This window comes from Ovis aries, chromosome 14 (assembly GCF_016772045.2).
Source record: "Ovis aries strain OAR_USU_Benz2616 breed Rambouillet chromosome 14, ARS-UI_Ramb_v3.0, whole genome shotgun sequence".
NCBI classification, from domain to species: Eukaryota; Metazoa; Chordata; class Mammalia; order Artiodactyla; family Bovidae; genus Ovis; species Ovis aries.
The window spans coordinates 42,426,474-42,442,900 of NC_056067.1; the positions used below are offsets into that span (position 1 = coordinate 42,426,474).

At 40.4% G+C, this 16,427-nt stretch overlaps 1 protein-coding gene across 7 annotated transcripts in view; it reads left to right on the top strand.

Moving 5' to 3' along the window:
- DPY19L3 (dpy-19 like C-mannosyltransferase 3) overlaps window positions 1–16,427 on the top strand; it is an 81,103-nt gene that overhangs the window by 19,669 nt on the left and 45,007 nt on the right. For 6 of the 7 annotated variants that reach the window (XM_015100545.3, XM_042231929.1, XM_012190103.5 and 3 more), the window contains 3 exons: window positions 8,217–8,307; window positions 15,340–15,461; window positions 16,043–16,188. In XM_015100545.3, coding sequence (XP_014956031.1) covers window positions 8,217–8,307; window positions 15,340–15,461; window positions 16,043–16,188 — 359 coding nt within the window. The remainder of the gene's footprint in view (window positions 1–8,216; window positions 8,308–15,339; window positions 15,462–16,042; window positions 16,189–16,427) is intronic. The other variant, XM_060398025.1, reaches the window with a different exon arrangement.

Here is a 16,427-nt window from a genome sequence, read left to right on the forward strand (position 1 = left end):
GAATTCTGTCAAACTCAAAAAATTCCACTGCCATTTGAGCTTTTCTAGAACACTAAAGAGGAAGAAAATTTCCAAGATATTGTCATAAATCAAGAATTACACACTGAACCTGAGGATCAGAATATAGCTATAGTCAGTTCTTATTTCCATCAGTTGCAATCTGTAGTCACTGAGAACCGTGAGTTAGAGAATACTGAACCATTGCTCTTGGGGAAATATGTGCATGTGAATAGCACACTCATATCACACACAGGTTGCAGTCTTAAATCCTAAAATCTCCTCCTGGTAGATTCTATTTTCTTTTTTTCACACACACACACACAAATGAGGTTCAGGAGTGTTACATGAGTTGCCTGAGGCCGTCCACTAATATTTGAAAGAGCCGGGATTCAAACTTTGTCCACTGGCCCCGGAGCTGGGGCATCTTGCACTGTGCTGCTCTGCACCGTACTGGAAGAGGAGATAGAGTTATTGGCAGATGGCGCAACTATGTACCTGTTCACCCCAAGAGAATCTAAAACATGGTTACAAGCAATAAGAAAATTCAGAATGTACCAGGGTTTAGATATGCTGAAGCCAAAATTAAATATACAGAAGCCACGATAATTTTATTTTTACATCTGTCAAAAACTGAAATTAATAGGGAAGGAAGACTTCACACATGCCCTTTTAAAAAGTGTTGTCTGGCAGTCCTAGAACACTTCATTCGGTCCCCAGCTCTCCTGTGACTGTTTCAGCCTTTTCTTCCCTGCTCCTCTTCACTAGACCTCCAGTCTTCACTGTCAGCTAGTGACACTGCTTCCTGTTTCACCGTGTAGGGAAGGAAGAAATTATTTTTCCTACTAACCGCCTAGGTTCATCTGGCTGGAGTCTCATAAATTGAACTGGCAAAAGACAGGTTAACAAGAGAAAAGCGTACGAACTTCTTTAATACAAGTTTTACGAGAGACAAACACCTTCATAACGAAATGACCCAAAGGAATCCTTAAACCTTTGCATGTTTGTACTGGATTTGATAAATCGAAAGTAACGGGAGAATGTGATGGTGTGTGAGCCCAGGGTAGTACACTGGGGACACTGAGCCGGGCCTGTTCGTTCAGAGTCCTCTCAGCACCCTCCATCTTCAGAGATAAGAGGTTCTTTTCCTCTCAGAAGCCACCTCTCACAAGAGTCTTAATGACGGCTTCCAGGGAGAAACGAAAGGTCAAGAGTCCATTCTGCACCTGCCGTCCATCCAGTTTCTTCAGCTTTAAGTGTTCAGTATGCCAAGGTGCCATATTTTGAGGTAACGTGTTGCGAACTTTGTCAGCTGAGAAAGTAGAAGCAGAGTAGACGAGATCGCCCGCCTGCCTCCACTCCATAGCTGCCCACGTACTCGCCCACTTCCTGCACCACGTGTGCCAGACCTGTGGCCCTGTCCTCCACTGATGCACATCGCTCCAGCGGTTACTTCCGTCTCACACTTTCTCCCGTCCTGGAGGGGATAGTCCACTCTGCCCTCCCCCCTTCTCTGGCACTTTCCCATTTTTCTGCTCATCTTAACACCAGAATTCCCCCCCACCCCAGAGTTTGGTGACTGGTCATCTGTGTTCCTCTCTTCTCCTTCTCTCTCTCAAACCCATTGCAGTCAGGCTTCACCCATGATGTTGTGCTTAAAAATGTCTGGCTAACGTCACGGATATCCCCCAAGTTACTTAACTGTGGGCTTCCCTTGCAGCTCAGCTGGTAAATAATCTGACTGCAACGTGAGAGACCTGGGTTCGACCCCTGGGTTGGGAAGATCCCTTGGAGAAGGGAAAGGCTACCCACTCCAGTATTCTGGCCAGGAGAATTCCATGGACTGTATAGTCCATGGGGTCGCAAAGAGTCGGACATGGCTGAGTGACTTTCACTTTCACTTACTTTACTAACTGTAGTGGTCATTTCCCGGTCCTCATTTTACTTGACCTGTTAGCATTTCTTTTCTTGGCTCCAGTACACACAGACTCCTGGGTTTCTTCCTGCCTCTCCAGCTGCTCCTTTGACTCCTTTACAGGCTACTCCTCAGCCTCCTGAGTGACCTCTTATTGGCAGAGAATCCTAAGAATCAGCTCCTGTATGTTTCTGTCCACCCTCAACTGCTAAGAACAGCCTGTCTATAGCTTTAAATGTCATCTCTGTGGGCTCCCCAGGTGGCTCAATGGTCAAGAATCTGCCAGTGCAGGAGACGCAGGTTGGATCCCTGTGTTGGAAAGATCCCCTGGAGTAGGAAATGGTAACCCACTCCAGTATTCTTGTCTGGAAAATTCCATGGATTGAGGAGCCTGGCGGGCCGTAGCCCACAGTGTTGCCAAGAGTTGGGCACGACTGAAGCGACTGGGCACGCGTGCACCATCTCTGCACTTGCAGCTCCCAGGTGTCCCTGCTCAGACATCCCCTTGAACTTCAGACTTGTGTATCCAGCCACCTGCTTGATCACCTGCATTTGTCCAGTAGGCATTTCGGACTTAACTGACTTAAACACCTGACCTTCCCTGGCTGCAGGTGTTTCTCCTTAAAAACCAAATCAAATCTGTAAATAGCAACTTTGTCCTTCAGTGGCTCAGGATTTTTGTCCTTAGAGAATTCTAGTCCTTTCAAACACCATTAAATCTTTTAGGAAATCCTATCAGTTTTCTTTCTGGCTGCACTGCGCAGCATGCAGGATCTTAGTTCCCCCACCATGGATTGAACCCACCCCCCCCACCATCCCCCCTCCCCATCCCCCTGCCGCATCGGAAGCATGGAGTCCTTTTTTTTTTTTTTGATTGGAAGATAATTTTTTTACAATATTGTGGTTTTTGCCATACATCAACTTGAATCAGGCACAGGTGTGCATGTGTACCCCCATCTTGAAACCCCACCATCAACCTCGCCCCCCACCCCATCCCTCTGGGTCGTCCCAGAGCACTGGCTTTGAGTGCCCTGCTCCTGCATCGAACTTGCACTGGTCATCTATTTTACATACAGGATACGTGTTTCAGTGCTGTTCTCTCAAATCATCCTACCCTCGCCTTCTCCCACATAGTCTAAAAGTCTGTTCTTTACATCTGTCTGTTTGCTGCCTTGCATATAGGGTTGTTGTTACTGTCTTTCTAAATTCCATGTATTATGTGTTAATATACTATATTGATGTTTCTCTTTCTGACTTACTTCAGTCTGTCTAATAGGCTCCAGTTTCATCCATCTTACTAGAACTGACTTAAATGCATTCTTTTTTATAGCTGAGTAATACTCCATTGTGTATATGTACCACAGCTTCCTTATCCATTCGTCTGCCGATGGACATCTAGGTTGGGAAGCATGGAGTCTTAACCACTGGACCGCCAGGGAAGTCTCTCAGTTCTCTTTTAATAGTATCTAGAATTGGATCGCCACTCACAACCGCCTCCGCCTTTGTGTCTGCGAGGATTACTTCAGCGGCTCCCCTCCTGCTTTCCGTGCTCTGCCCGTGCCCTGTGGAGTCTATCCTGAGCGTAACAGCCAGTGAGATTCTTTTCGATGTTCGGCAATGTATGTCTGCTCAAAACCCTTCACACTCAAGCGCAGCATGCCTAACACCCAACTCCTACCTCACACCTCCCTACACACCCACCTTCTAGCTCAGGGCACAAGCCCAGAGTCCGTGTGCCTCCCAGACTCAGGGGCCAGCCCCCAACCCCCCCATACATCTCAGCTTCTCTCTCTGCGCCTTCGGCCGCTCTGACAAGGCTACCCCTCCTTTGCTGTTTCTGCTCAAAGCACCCTGTCTTCTCCATGCTCTCCAGGGAGTGTGTGGGCTGCTCTGACCTCCGCGGGGCCCACTGCCCCCCCTCTTCCAGGCTCTGGCCAGTGTCAGTCCATCAGTGAGACCTTCAGTGCCCACCTCCAGGACCGCAGTACCACCCCCTTCCCTTCCACCCCTCTTCTCTGCTTTCCCTTTTCTGTTTTACTGGTTTATTCTCTTCTCCTCCTGCTCTGGGTTATAAATTCCACGAAGGTAGAGATTTGTGCCTCTTTTGTTCCCTGCTAAATCTCCCGGCAAAAGATTGCTTACAAATTGTTGGTGGTTAGTAGGTATTTGTTGAATGAATGGATGGATGGATGAATGAGTGAGTGAATGAGGAGATTAGAAAGATACCAATCAGAAGCACCGAACCCAGTTGGCAGGCTAGGTTTGGGTTTTTTATGTTTATTTTTATTTACCTCTTTGACTGCACAGGGCCTCAGTTACGGCACGCAGGACCTTGTGTTTTTGTTTCAGTTGCAGCATGCACACTCTTGGTTGTGTCATCTGTGATCTAGTTCCCGACCCGGGTCCAACCCAGGCCCCGAAACCTGGGAACTCGGAGTCTCAGCCCCTAGACCACCTGCGATGTCTGGGAGCCTAGCTGAATAGGCAAAGAATAGTCATTCCTTTGTATCGATACCAGTCTTTCCTGGAATAGTTATTTCCCCTTTTAAAAAATGCATTGTTCTTTCTCACTGAAACTCAAATGGCTTGGGGTCAAGGACTGAATTCTTAACACCTTTTATTTCCTCAGCAAATGAATGTTCAGTGATGAGAATAGGTAATTCTCATTTGGCTAAAAGTACTAAAGTCACTCACTTTTTTAAAAAGTCTTTTTACTTTATGCTAACACTTTTGCGAATGTATTTGATACTATAGAATTTGTACATCTCCCCATTAAATACTCCTGCAAAGCAAGGAGTCTTTAGACCAAGTAGGGTTAATTTGCACAGTGGTAACTATGGTAGAACAAGGGATAATAATTGCTTCAACTGAGCCCAGTGGAAGTACTGTCACTTCAACTAGTCTAACCTACTCACAAACACTGCTTGGCAACTGTCACATGTCACTGCTTTAATCAACTCTAGGGCGAGAATCATCCCATTCTAACAGATGGACATGAATTTAACCAGACAATAAACCATGTATGTGCCATAAATATGTTTGCTGAGGGCATGATTCCCTGTACAGAACTTTAAGAACAGCTGTCTTATCATGAGCTACAGTTTCTTGGTGAGATGATTTGTTAACTGAATTCTGAAAGGTTACATTTATCTTTAATGTAATCTTTAACGTTAACATGATCTTTAATGTTGGTTTTTCAGTGGCTTCCCCACTAACAGTTGCCTAGTTATTTGGGGGGCAATTTTTATAAACACAAGTTATTTACATGAGATTTTTAAAAGCTAATGATATGGTTCCTTTGCACATTTGGTGTGATTTTGTCTGAAAGGGCTTGTTACCTTTTGTATGTTGCCAAGATATGCATATCATTAACTGTGAGCTGTCATTTTTTTTCCTGATGCTTATTTCTTTTTAATACTTCTGTTCAATTACCATATAAACTACTGCTTACATGGTTTTAGCTGTATAATTTCTTAAAAATGCAGTCTTTTGTCTTTCTCCTTTTTTATGTCATTATCTTCAGAGACCATGTTTCTTTTTATTCTTTCAACAGTGCTTCTTCCCCTGTGGAACTTGTGCAGATTAAAATGTGAAGTATTATATTTGTTCATTTTATAATCTTTAGAGGGTAACTTCTATTGGTGTACATTTTCATTGGCACTATCCACCAGGCAAAGTATAAATTGCTGTATAAAAACTGGAAAAGTGTTTGAATGAGTAAAGCAGATGTTCTCCTAGCGTGAAGCAGATGTAAAACTTGCAAGTGTCTGTCTAATAAAGTACAGCATTTGGTTCTATACAGCTGGTGCTAAGATTACCAATTAATCATGTCGAAATGCATTTTTACTAATCAGGATCCCCTCTGTTCTTCACACATTCTGGCTATGTTAGAGAGAGAGATGGGGCACAGAAGTGGCTTTCTACTTTTAGTACTTTGAGCAATGTTGTTTTTTTTTTCCCCCTCATCTTTATGAAGTCAGTATCCTTTTATTTCTAAAAGCGTGTCAAATTGGAAGCCCCCTACGTGTGAATGGCTGGTTTGGTTCTCCAGTTTGGTTGGGCATGTGAGTTTGATGTTAGAATATTCCACCGAAAGCAGGCATACTTTCAACACCTTAAGGCAGCAGGAGAGAAGGAAAGGAATGTAATACATTTAATGGTTTGGTGTTTGTTTGTTTTGGGTTTTTTTTTTTTTTTTTGGTATGGACAAAAGCTAATATTTGCTTAATGTCAATTCCTAGCTTCTATGGTTACTTGATCAAGGAGGAGGTTGAACATTCTAGGAACAAGTGATACAATTTAGTTTTATGTTATCAAAAGCAATGGAGCAGGTTTTGCTGAAAGATTGAAGGTGAATGGATTAATGTGACTGCTAAGAAGATAAAACTTTGTAGCTATAAAAGATACATCACAGATCAGTAGCAAATGTAAAAGCTAAAAGAGCTATATCATTTTCTGTCCTTTTTATAAAGCAAGTGTGCTCATGAAATTATGTTTCAGAACCTCATGGGCCTGGAATGTTTGCTTTCATGTTTGATTTCCCAAGGATAAATTTGTTTTCTATGAAAGGCAACTCAGTATATAAGAAGTTTTGCTACCCCATATCTCCTGGCTTTTTAAAAAAGAAGAGTTAATAATGATAAAACGTAACAGTTTGTTTCAGTATCACTAAGCGGATGTTTACACACTCTTTGAAAGTTGAGTATTTCTTCAGTGCTCTATTCATGAATTGATTTATAATACTTTTTTAAAGGGTAGGAGAACTATTTCTTTAAGTATCGTAAGGGCAAAAGGAAATACATTGCATAATTTCCAGATCTGAAGATAAATAGCATGAATGGTTCTTTTAATGAAATGCTTATTATTATTTGAAAAATAATTGGGGATGGGGAAAGCAAAGATGTGCTAAAAGAAGTTATCAACTAGAAAGTAAGATTTTCTGTGCTTTTCTTCCCCAGTAAAGCTGCATTTGTGGAAGATGGATCTGCTGTATAGGAAAAACACATAGATGGTATTATGTTTTAGACTGTGTGTTACAGACCTGGTCTTTTTAAATACTGGTGTTAAAAATCTATACTAGGTTAGAAAAATTTTTGTTCATTTATATTGTTTTATATATGTATGAAATATAAAGTCTAAGAATATTAATAGGATGATTCTAGAAAGTTCCCCATGCTTATTACCAATTGCCTCCATATTTTGTATTACTGATTTAAATCTTAAACTTCATAAAAGCATCTTGCAACCAAATTGACTAATAGCTACGACTTTAGATTTTCAGTTCTTCTAAAATTGAATGTTTATATAAAGGCACTTTAATATTTCTTATATCCATTTTCCTACAAGAAAATATTTCCACCAAGGCTACACTTATCAGAGTAAAATTCACAGGTAAGAGATCTGCCCCATTTTACTAAGAATACCTTATATTCTTAGAATAAAAAGATTATCAATCTTATATAATATTATTAGCTTTTAGGTGAGTATCTAATGCAATTGTAGTTCTTTTTATTTGAGAGACTTTTTTGATGTCCCTATTTTGTTTCTAAGTAATAGTACATAAGAATGGTGTTTTTTTAAGGTTTTAATTTGTATGAAATAAAAAAACATTAACTCCAGAACATTAACTTAAATGGAACTAGTTTTCTCCATTGTTAAAAATTATTTGTTAGAGAAAATTTTAAACATCCAGAAAAATAGAATAGTAAAATCAACCCCTATAATATATACCCAGCTTCAATAATTATTAACCTTCTGTTGCTTATTTTTATTTATTTATTGAAGCATATTAATAGTTGATATACAGTATTACATAAGTTACAGGTATGCAATATAGTGATTCACAATTTTTAAAGGTTGTATTCCATTTATAGTAATTACAAAATGTAGGCTATATTACCTGTCTTATACAGTATGTCTTTGTAGTTTATATTTTTTTAACTTCTTGTTTTATTTTAGGTTATAGCTGGTTAACAGACAGTGTTGTAAGTTTCAGGTGAACCGTAAAGGGACTCAGCCATACATATACATATTATGTATCAAGCCTTCCATTGTTTTCTATTGGGGTGTAGCTGATTACCAGTGTTGTGATAGTTTCAGGAGAACAGCAAAGGGACTCGGCTATACGTATACATGTATCAAGCCTTCCATTGTTTTATTTGCCAAGATTTCTTAAGACTATTTTGTCAGAAGTTTTTTTGTTTGTTTTTTTAGGTTGTAGTTCTGTGTCCTGTTTCTACAGTGACAGTAGATGTTTAAACAAAAACTAGGTCATGTAAACCCAATAAACCTCACTTTATTTCAGGAAGTGGAGCGAGAAATCTCTTTCAGAACAGAATGTGGACTGTATTACTCCTACTACAAGCAGATGCTGCAGGCTCCTACCCTCATGCAAGGTAATCACAACCAACAGTCTTATTCAGAGTCTCCTGCATTCTTTTCCATATTCCAGCCAAGATGTACTTCTGCACTAATACATTTTCAATGTTTTGTAGGGCTTGTGTAGTTTTTCTTTGTACTTGGATGTTTTTCCTTAACATTATCCGTGAAGATGTTTTGCTCGGGAAGAAGTTACATGTAATATTGTCTGTAGCTCTCCTCTCTTTGCGTCTCAGCTCTGCTCCATCCCAGATCATCTGTTTGCAGTTTCTTGGTTTTACTGTTGTTGTTGTTTTGTCATGATCGTTTTGGAAAAGCCTCTGTATTTAAAAGGAGTGCTGTCTGAAAGCAGGAGGCATTTTGGCAATACAGATGAGAATTCCAGTTGTCTTTTTCGTCTCCAGTGCCCCCATTCGTCCCTTTATTTGCAGTTACCTTTTTCCTCCATTTTCTGGGTTTCTAAGTGGTTTTGTGTGTACTCTTTACCTTTATTCCGTTAAATGGAACCCCCACAAAAGGCTCTCTCCTACTTAATATATGCTTTATATCCTTAACATGGGTGCAGTGGCAGAGAATTGCCTTTTTCTAGGCTTTGTTTGGAATCAGGTACATCTTTGGCAAGTATTCGTCACAGGTAATGTTTTGTACTTCTAATTTTATCACAATAGGAGACTTGAAATTTTGGCCGCCTTTCATTTTAGTGCCATAAAAGTTAATCCCTTGACTCCTGTGTAGATAATCACATTCAGACATAAGAAGGCAAATTACCCACCAGCCTTGCACTTAATGGCTTTAGCAGCCATTGATGACTGTTGCCTATGTACATTATTTCAGTAGTTACAGAAGTGACTGTCATTCCTCCTTCATTTACTAGCCAAAACTCTGTTATGTAGAAAACCTTTTTCTCATCAGCTGTTTGGTTACCCTGAAGTAGTTTATTAAAAAAAAAAAAAAAAAGTCAGGGCAAGTGTTGATTTCTCATCCCACATAGTTGATCCTCATTATTCATGGATTCAGTGTTTGCAAATGCGCGTACTCACTGCAACTTATCTGTAACCCCAGAGTCAGCAGTTCTGGTGCTTCCGTGGTCATTCACAAGCGTGTGCACAGCAGTGACAAATCTCAGTTGCCTGGTGTGCGTGTTCCCAGCCGAAGGTCAACAAGGTGGTACATTGCTTTCATGTTTCAGCTCTCAGACTACAGAGTCCTTTGCGCAGTCTGTTTAGTGCCATGTTTTTTGCGCTTCTGTGCCTTTTGTTGATGACTTGGATATTTAAAGTGATCCCCAAGCATAGCACTGAAGTGCTATGTAGTCTTCTTAAATGCGAGAAGGCTGTGGGGAAGGCATACAGAGAAAATGCATGTGTTAGATACGCTTTGTTCAAGTGTGAGTTAGCGTGCTGTTGAGTTAAATGTTAGTGAATCAACAAATGATGTCTTTAGACAAAAACTCACATAAATCAAGGTCATGAGTTGATCATTTGATGAAAACACATGACCAGAAGCTTGGAAGAACCTAACCCTGTTTTTCCTACTTGCTCAGTATCTCTCAGTTTTCTTTGCAGGTTTATAGAACATAACTACAGTGAGTATGAGAACAACTGTACTCACTAGTTCTCAAAATTATGAGTTGCTTCTCTAACATTCTCTAAAGCAGTGGTTCTTACTGAAGGGCAGTTGTGTCCCTGGGGGACCACCGGAATGTCCAGAGAGCTTTTGATTGTTGCAATTTAGAAGGGAGGGAGTGAGTGTGCTACTAGAATTTAGTGAGCAGAGGGCAGAGATGTTTCTAAACATCCTGCAATGCTCAGGACAGTCCCCCAAACAAAGAATTATCAGGACTAAAATATCAAAATACAGTAGTGCTGAAGGTGAGAAACTGCTCTAAAGGTGAATAATGAGTATTTCCTAAGTATCACTATGAATGCAACGGTTGATATTTCAGTTCGTTTAAGTCATTTGTTAAGATTATTCTTTTGCAAATGTCCAAACATATAAAAATGTAGAACTCACTAATGGGTTTGCAGTCAAGTATCACTCAGCTACAGTGGTTACCAATTTATGACCAATCTTTTCTCCTCACTACCCCCCACCCTCAATCTGGATTATTTTGGAGTAATTCCAAGACTTCATATTGCTTCATCTGTAAATGTATCAGTATATTTCTCTAAAGAATGGCAACTCCTTTTTGTAAATATAACCAAGTTGTCATTGTCACAAATGAGAAATGACTTAGTATCAAATATCCACTCAGTATTCTCATTTTCCTGATTGTCTTACAGATTTTTGATGTAGTTTTTTGAGATCCAAGTAAAGCTCATCCATTGCAATCTTTTGCTGTGTCTCTTTCTTTTAAGCTATAGATTTCGTACCATCGTTTTTTCTTGTAATTCCTTGTTGAAAACAAGCACGGATTGCTTTGTCTGAGAGTTTTCCACTTTCTGGGTTTTGCTGGAGCCCCAGTGGTTGCATTCGGTGTTTCTCTGTTGTCTGAATTTCTTCTTGATTGGCAGTTAGGTCTAGAGGCTTGCTCAGATTTAGGTTCTGCTTTTTGGCAAGAATACTTTATAGATGGTGTTGTACAATTCCACATCAGGGAATGCACAATTGTTTCTTTTGGAGTTAGGCCTAGGCCATCGATTATTGAATTCTCGGCCTTTCACCTTTTGGTTTGGCACCGCTAAGGACCACTACCTAAATCTGTTCATTGTGTCATGACTATAACGTGGTGATAATCCAAGTCTATAATTCCTGCCATCATTATCAGACGGAATTCCTCTCTAAAGGAAAACATTTTCTTTTCGGCTGTTTGGCAACCCAGAACGTCAGTTCCTCAAGGAAAGGTGGGAGAAGTATTGGTCCTTTCCCTTTGTTGTAGAATGAGGTACATCTCTCGCATCCCCTAAAGGTTTGCTTTTTAAAATATCACCATAGATGCATGGATCTCTAACATATTTGATGTGTTTCAATCTTCTGCATTCTTCTTACAACAAGCTGTCCAATCTTTGGCCAGTGGGATGCTCTTCGTGTCTTTCTGATATGACTCCTGTAGTCTCTGCAGACTCCCTTGTTTTTGGCATGACAAGTTGTTTCAAACCCATTTTGTGTGTTTTCTACCCCTGGCTTAGAATCAGCTATTTCTCCAGAGGAGCCCCAGTCCTCTTTTGTGGCTATTTTGAGACCACATTCTGGGTACTCAAGGCCCTTACTGCTGCTAGGTTGGTCTTTGTTTCCAGACTTCTTTAGTGAGCAGAGCTAGGAAATGTGATTTTTTTTTACCCTGAGAGAAAATATGAATATAGCTATTTTTAGTTCAAATTTAGAACAAGGTTTTACTTTTTCAACTTTATATTTGTATCGTTTTTACTTCAGTCAAAAATTTTGGCTTATGATATTAACATCACTTACCTATCTTTTGCTGCTATTTATAATGCTTACAGTGTAGAAATGATAATATTGCTACCAACAGTGTGACTGCCTGAAAAACAAAGCTGTCTTTGTAATTCTTTTTCATTTTTGTATTTGTGTTTGTTTGTTTTTTGCCTTTGGCCACACTGTGTGACTTATGGGACCTTAGTTCCTTGGCCAGGAATTGAACCTGGACCCACGGCAGTGAGAGTGTGGATTCCTAACCACTGGGCCACCAGGGATTTTTGTCCTTAGGATGTAGCCTCCTAGAAATTTATAGTCACGTTTCTCTATTCTCAAGAACACTGGAACAAGGGTTTTTTGGGGTTTTTTTTTAGTACCAACTCAGTAGGTATCTTTGTTTTATCTTGCTTTTGGTTTTCAGGGATTGCTTTGTAAAACATTTATATATATATATACTTATTTTTAAAATGTTTGCATGGTTCCAAAGTCAAAACTATAAAACGGGGAGCAGTCAGGAAGGTCCCTGTCTCATCTCCACCCTGTTTCTTTGCTTACTCTTAAGGTAACTATTTGTATTAGTTTTTGGTTTATTCTTCTACAGTTAATATTTTCAATGTAAACAAATATTTTATATATTCTTATTTTCCCTTTTACTGTGGAAAAATCCCTGCTTACTGTACACACTGTTCTTTATTTTGCTGTTTTTTTGCTTGACTGAAGTCTTCATCACTCTGTAGTAGAGTACCATGATATTCCTTATTTATTTACTTACTTACATTCGTGCAGTGGCACAGTAGTCCTTTGTGTGGGTAACCATATTTTATTCAGGTAGTCTTCTTTGTCTACTCGGAATGCCATAGCAAACTAACACAGACTGGGTGGCTTAAAAAACAGAAATTTATTTCCTCACAGTTCCGAAAGTTGGCAGTCCGAGATCAGAGTGCCAGCACAGTCGGGCTCTGGTGAGGACTCTCTGAGTCTGTTGATGGCCGCCTCTGCACCCTCACGTGGAGGAGAGACGGAGAGCAAGCTCTCCAGCGTCTCTTCTGATAAGGGCACTAATCCCATCATTAGGGTCCCCCTCTTCTAACCTTCATCTCTACCTAATTACGTCCCAAAGGCTCATCTTCAAATACCATCACACTGGGGGTTCTTAGGACTTTGACATAACACTGCTACGTGAGTCTAGTAGGACTGCTGTAACAAAATAACATAGACTGGGTGGCTTAAAGAGTATAAATTTTTTTTTTTTTTTTCAGTTGTGGAGGCCAGAGTTCTGCAATCAGGTACTGTCAGGGTTGGTTTCTAGAGAAGCCTCTTTCTGGCTTGTAGATGGCCCTGTTCTTGCTGTGGTCTTAGATGCCCTTTCCACCATGTGTATTCTTAGAGAGAGGGAGAGAGTCCCCTTTTGTTGGTTCCTCTTATAAGGACAGCAGTCCTGTCAGATTAAGGTCCCACCCTATGACCTCACATATTAACCTTTTTACCTCCTTATAGACCCTATCCAAATACAGACACATTGGGATTAAGGCTTCAACACAGAAATCTGGGGAGACGCAGTTCAGTCCAAAACACCTCCCATTGATGGACTTTGGAGTTGCATGCATAATTTGGTACCCATGTCATTTTGTCTTTTTGCCAGTCTGTCTTTGGAAATAATTCCTAGACATGGGCTTCCTGGATCAAAGAGTAAATGCATATGTAATTTTGCTAGGTGTTGCCAAATTCTCTTACACAAGAGTTATATCATTTTGCCTTCCCAGCTACAGTGTATGAAAGTACCTTCAGTTCAGTCCAGTCCATCAGTCATGTCCGACTCTGTGACCCCATGGACTGCTGCACACCAGGCTTGCCTGTCCATCACCAGCTCCTGGAGCTTGCTCAGACTTATGTCCATCAAGTCGGTGATGCCATCCAACCATCTTTCCTCTGTTGTCCCCTTCTCCTCCTGCCTTCAATCTTTCCCAGCATCAGGGTCTTTTCCAGTGAGGCAGTCCGGCAGTCCTTTGCATAAGATGACCAAAGTACTGGAGCTTCAGCTTCAGCATCAGTCCTTCCAATGAATATTCAGGGTTGATTTCTTTTAGGAACAACTGGTTTGATATCCTTGCAGTCCAAGGGACTCTCAAGCATCTTCTCCAACACCACAGTTCAAAAGCATCAATTCTTTGGCACTCAGCATTCTTTATGGTCCCACTGTCACATCCATACTTGACTACTGGAAAAACCATAGCTTTGACTAGACGGACCTTTGTCAGCAAAGTAATGTCTCTGCTTTTTAATATGCTGTCTAGGTTTGCTGTAGCTTTTCTTCCAAGGAGTAAGTGTCTTTTAATTTCATGGCTGCAATCACCATCTGCAGTGAGTTTGGAGCCCAAGAAAATAGTCTGACACTGTTTCCATGGTTTCCCCATCTATTCGCCATGAAGTGATGGGACCGGATGCCATGATCTTCATTCTTTGAATGTTGAGTTTTAAGCCAGCTTTTTCACTCTCCTCTTTCACTTTCATCAAGAGGCGTTTTAGTTCCTCTTCACTTTCTGCCATAAGGGTGGTGTCATCTGCATATCTGAGGTTATTGATATTTCTCCCAGCAATTTTGATTCCCGCTTGTGCTTTCTCCACCCAGCATTTTGCATGATGTACTCTGCATGTAAGTTAAATAAGCAGGGTGACAATATGCAGCCTTGACACACTCCTTTCCCTTGTAGGCTCACTAATAGAATATATTGTCAAGCTTCTTGATTGTTCCCAAGCTGGTAGTTAAGAAGTGGTATCTCAGTGAAATCTTAATTTGCATTTCTAGTAGGGGTAAGGTTGAGCATCTTTTCACATGTGTAAGAATTGTGTGCATGTTCTTCTTTGAACTATCTATTCATACCTTCTGTTGAATACTTGACTTGGTTACAGTAGCAGATGACCAAATTATAGCAGTGGAATTCTTTAACAACAGATTTATTTCTCACTCTTATTATCCAACCCCTATGTGGAGCATACTGTTATCACAGCAGAGGGAAAAGCAAGGCTGCTGGTGGAAACTTGCAGTGATTCTGCTGATGATTCTGTCACATCCACTCACATGCCATTGCCAGAGCAAGTCATGTGGCCAAACCCCTCCCAGGGGAGTAAGGGAGGCTTCATATATTCTCCCCAAGGAGGTCCTACAGGCCCCATGACAGGAAGGCAGGGCAGGAAAATATAAAATCCTCTTGTGCAAATTTCTGTAGAAGATTCTCTCATATCACGAAAGTTATAATTTACTTATGTTTGTGTAAACATTTAAACAAGTGTCCATCTGATGTATGGGGGGTAAGCTCTTTGTGAATGTTGTTGCTGTTTAGTTGCTAAATCGTGTCCGACTCTTGCAACCCCACTTGCCATAGCCTGCCAGGCTTCTCTGTCCATGGAATTCTCCAGGCAAGAATGCTGGAGTGGGTTGCTGTGCCCTCTTCCAGGGGATCTACCCAACCCAGGGATCAAACCCACATCTCCTGCTTTGCATTTCAGGTGGATTCTTTACCACTGAGCCACCTGGGAAGCCCAAGCTTTTTGTGGATAGGACTATATTATATCCCCAATACCTAGCACATTCTCTGACATATACTAAAGAATCTATGAATAGTTTTGAATGAGTAATTATAATTATCTTTTCCTGAATTTTCAAATATTAATCTTAGGTTTTCGTGGCTTAATATATGATAACAAAACGGAATCTATGAGGACAATTAACCTCCTTCAACGAATGAATATTTACCAAGAGGTTTTTCTCAGTATTTTGTATAGAGTTCTACCCATACAGGTATGTTGTGATCTGTGACATTGAATTTAATATCAGATGAAAGTAAAAGTGTTGAAATGTTTCACATAGGTTTTTCTGATCTTCAGCTGTCTTGATATAAAAACAACAGTATGCTAATTTTCTCCTTACATATTGTGAATTTTGCTTTTTATATTTTATAAGATATTTTTACATATAGATACTTCAAGGCTTATAAGTATGCAGTTTGAAAGATGGTAAATATTTTCAATTGGAAATATGTAATCACTCCTCATTTACCTTTGAATTAAAAAAAAAAAACAAAACCTGGAAGATTAGCAGATCACAGTGACCCTCCTCACCTAAATAAGGGAATGCTAGACAAAATTAGATGTAAAACTTTTCTGAAGCCAAAGTCCTCAGGAACTTCCCTCTTCTGCTCTTGATACTGAGAAAGAAGGCTGCTAGCACACTTTTACATGGGCAGGAGTGATGTATGCTTATTTCTTGGAATTAATACCAAACTTCTAAATACTAAATTTCCACTGGCATGTTTTTTAAGTGGCAATGAGTAGGAGTAGGAGTTCTGTAACAAACATTTTTTTTATCATTCCCTTTTACAGAAATATATAGAGCCAGTTTATTTTTATATCTACACCTTATTTGGACTCCAAGCAATTTACGTCACAGCTCTTTACGTAACCAGCTGGCTCCTGAGTGGCACGTGGCTGTCAGGACTGTTAGCAGCCTTCTGGTACGTCACAAACAGGTGAGTTGGAGTCAGTATTCCTTTCTCCCTTTCTAAAGTGTAAGTTTGGGAAGTGAAGTCACTTCATTTCCAGTTTAAAGAAGGTTGTTCTTCCACGTTTGGGTGACAGTGTTTTCTCTTTGGGGAAGCCCTGGTGGCTCAGCAGTAAAGAAGCCACCTGCAATGCCAGAGACATGGGTCTGATCCCTGGGTTGGGAAGATCCCTTGGAGAAGAAATGGGTAACCCCCTCCAGTATTCT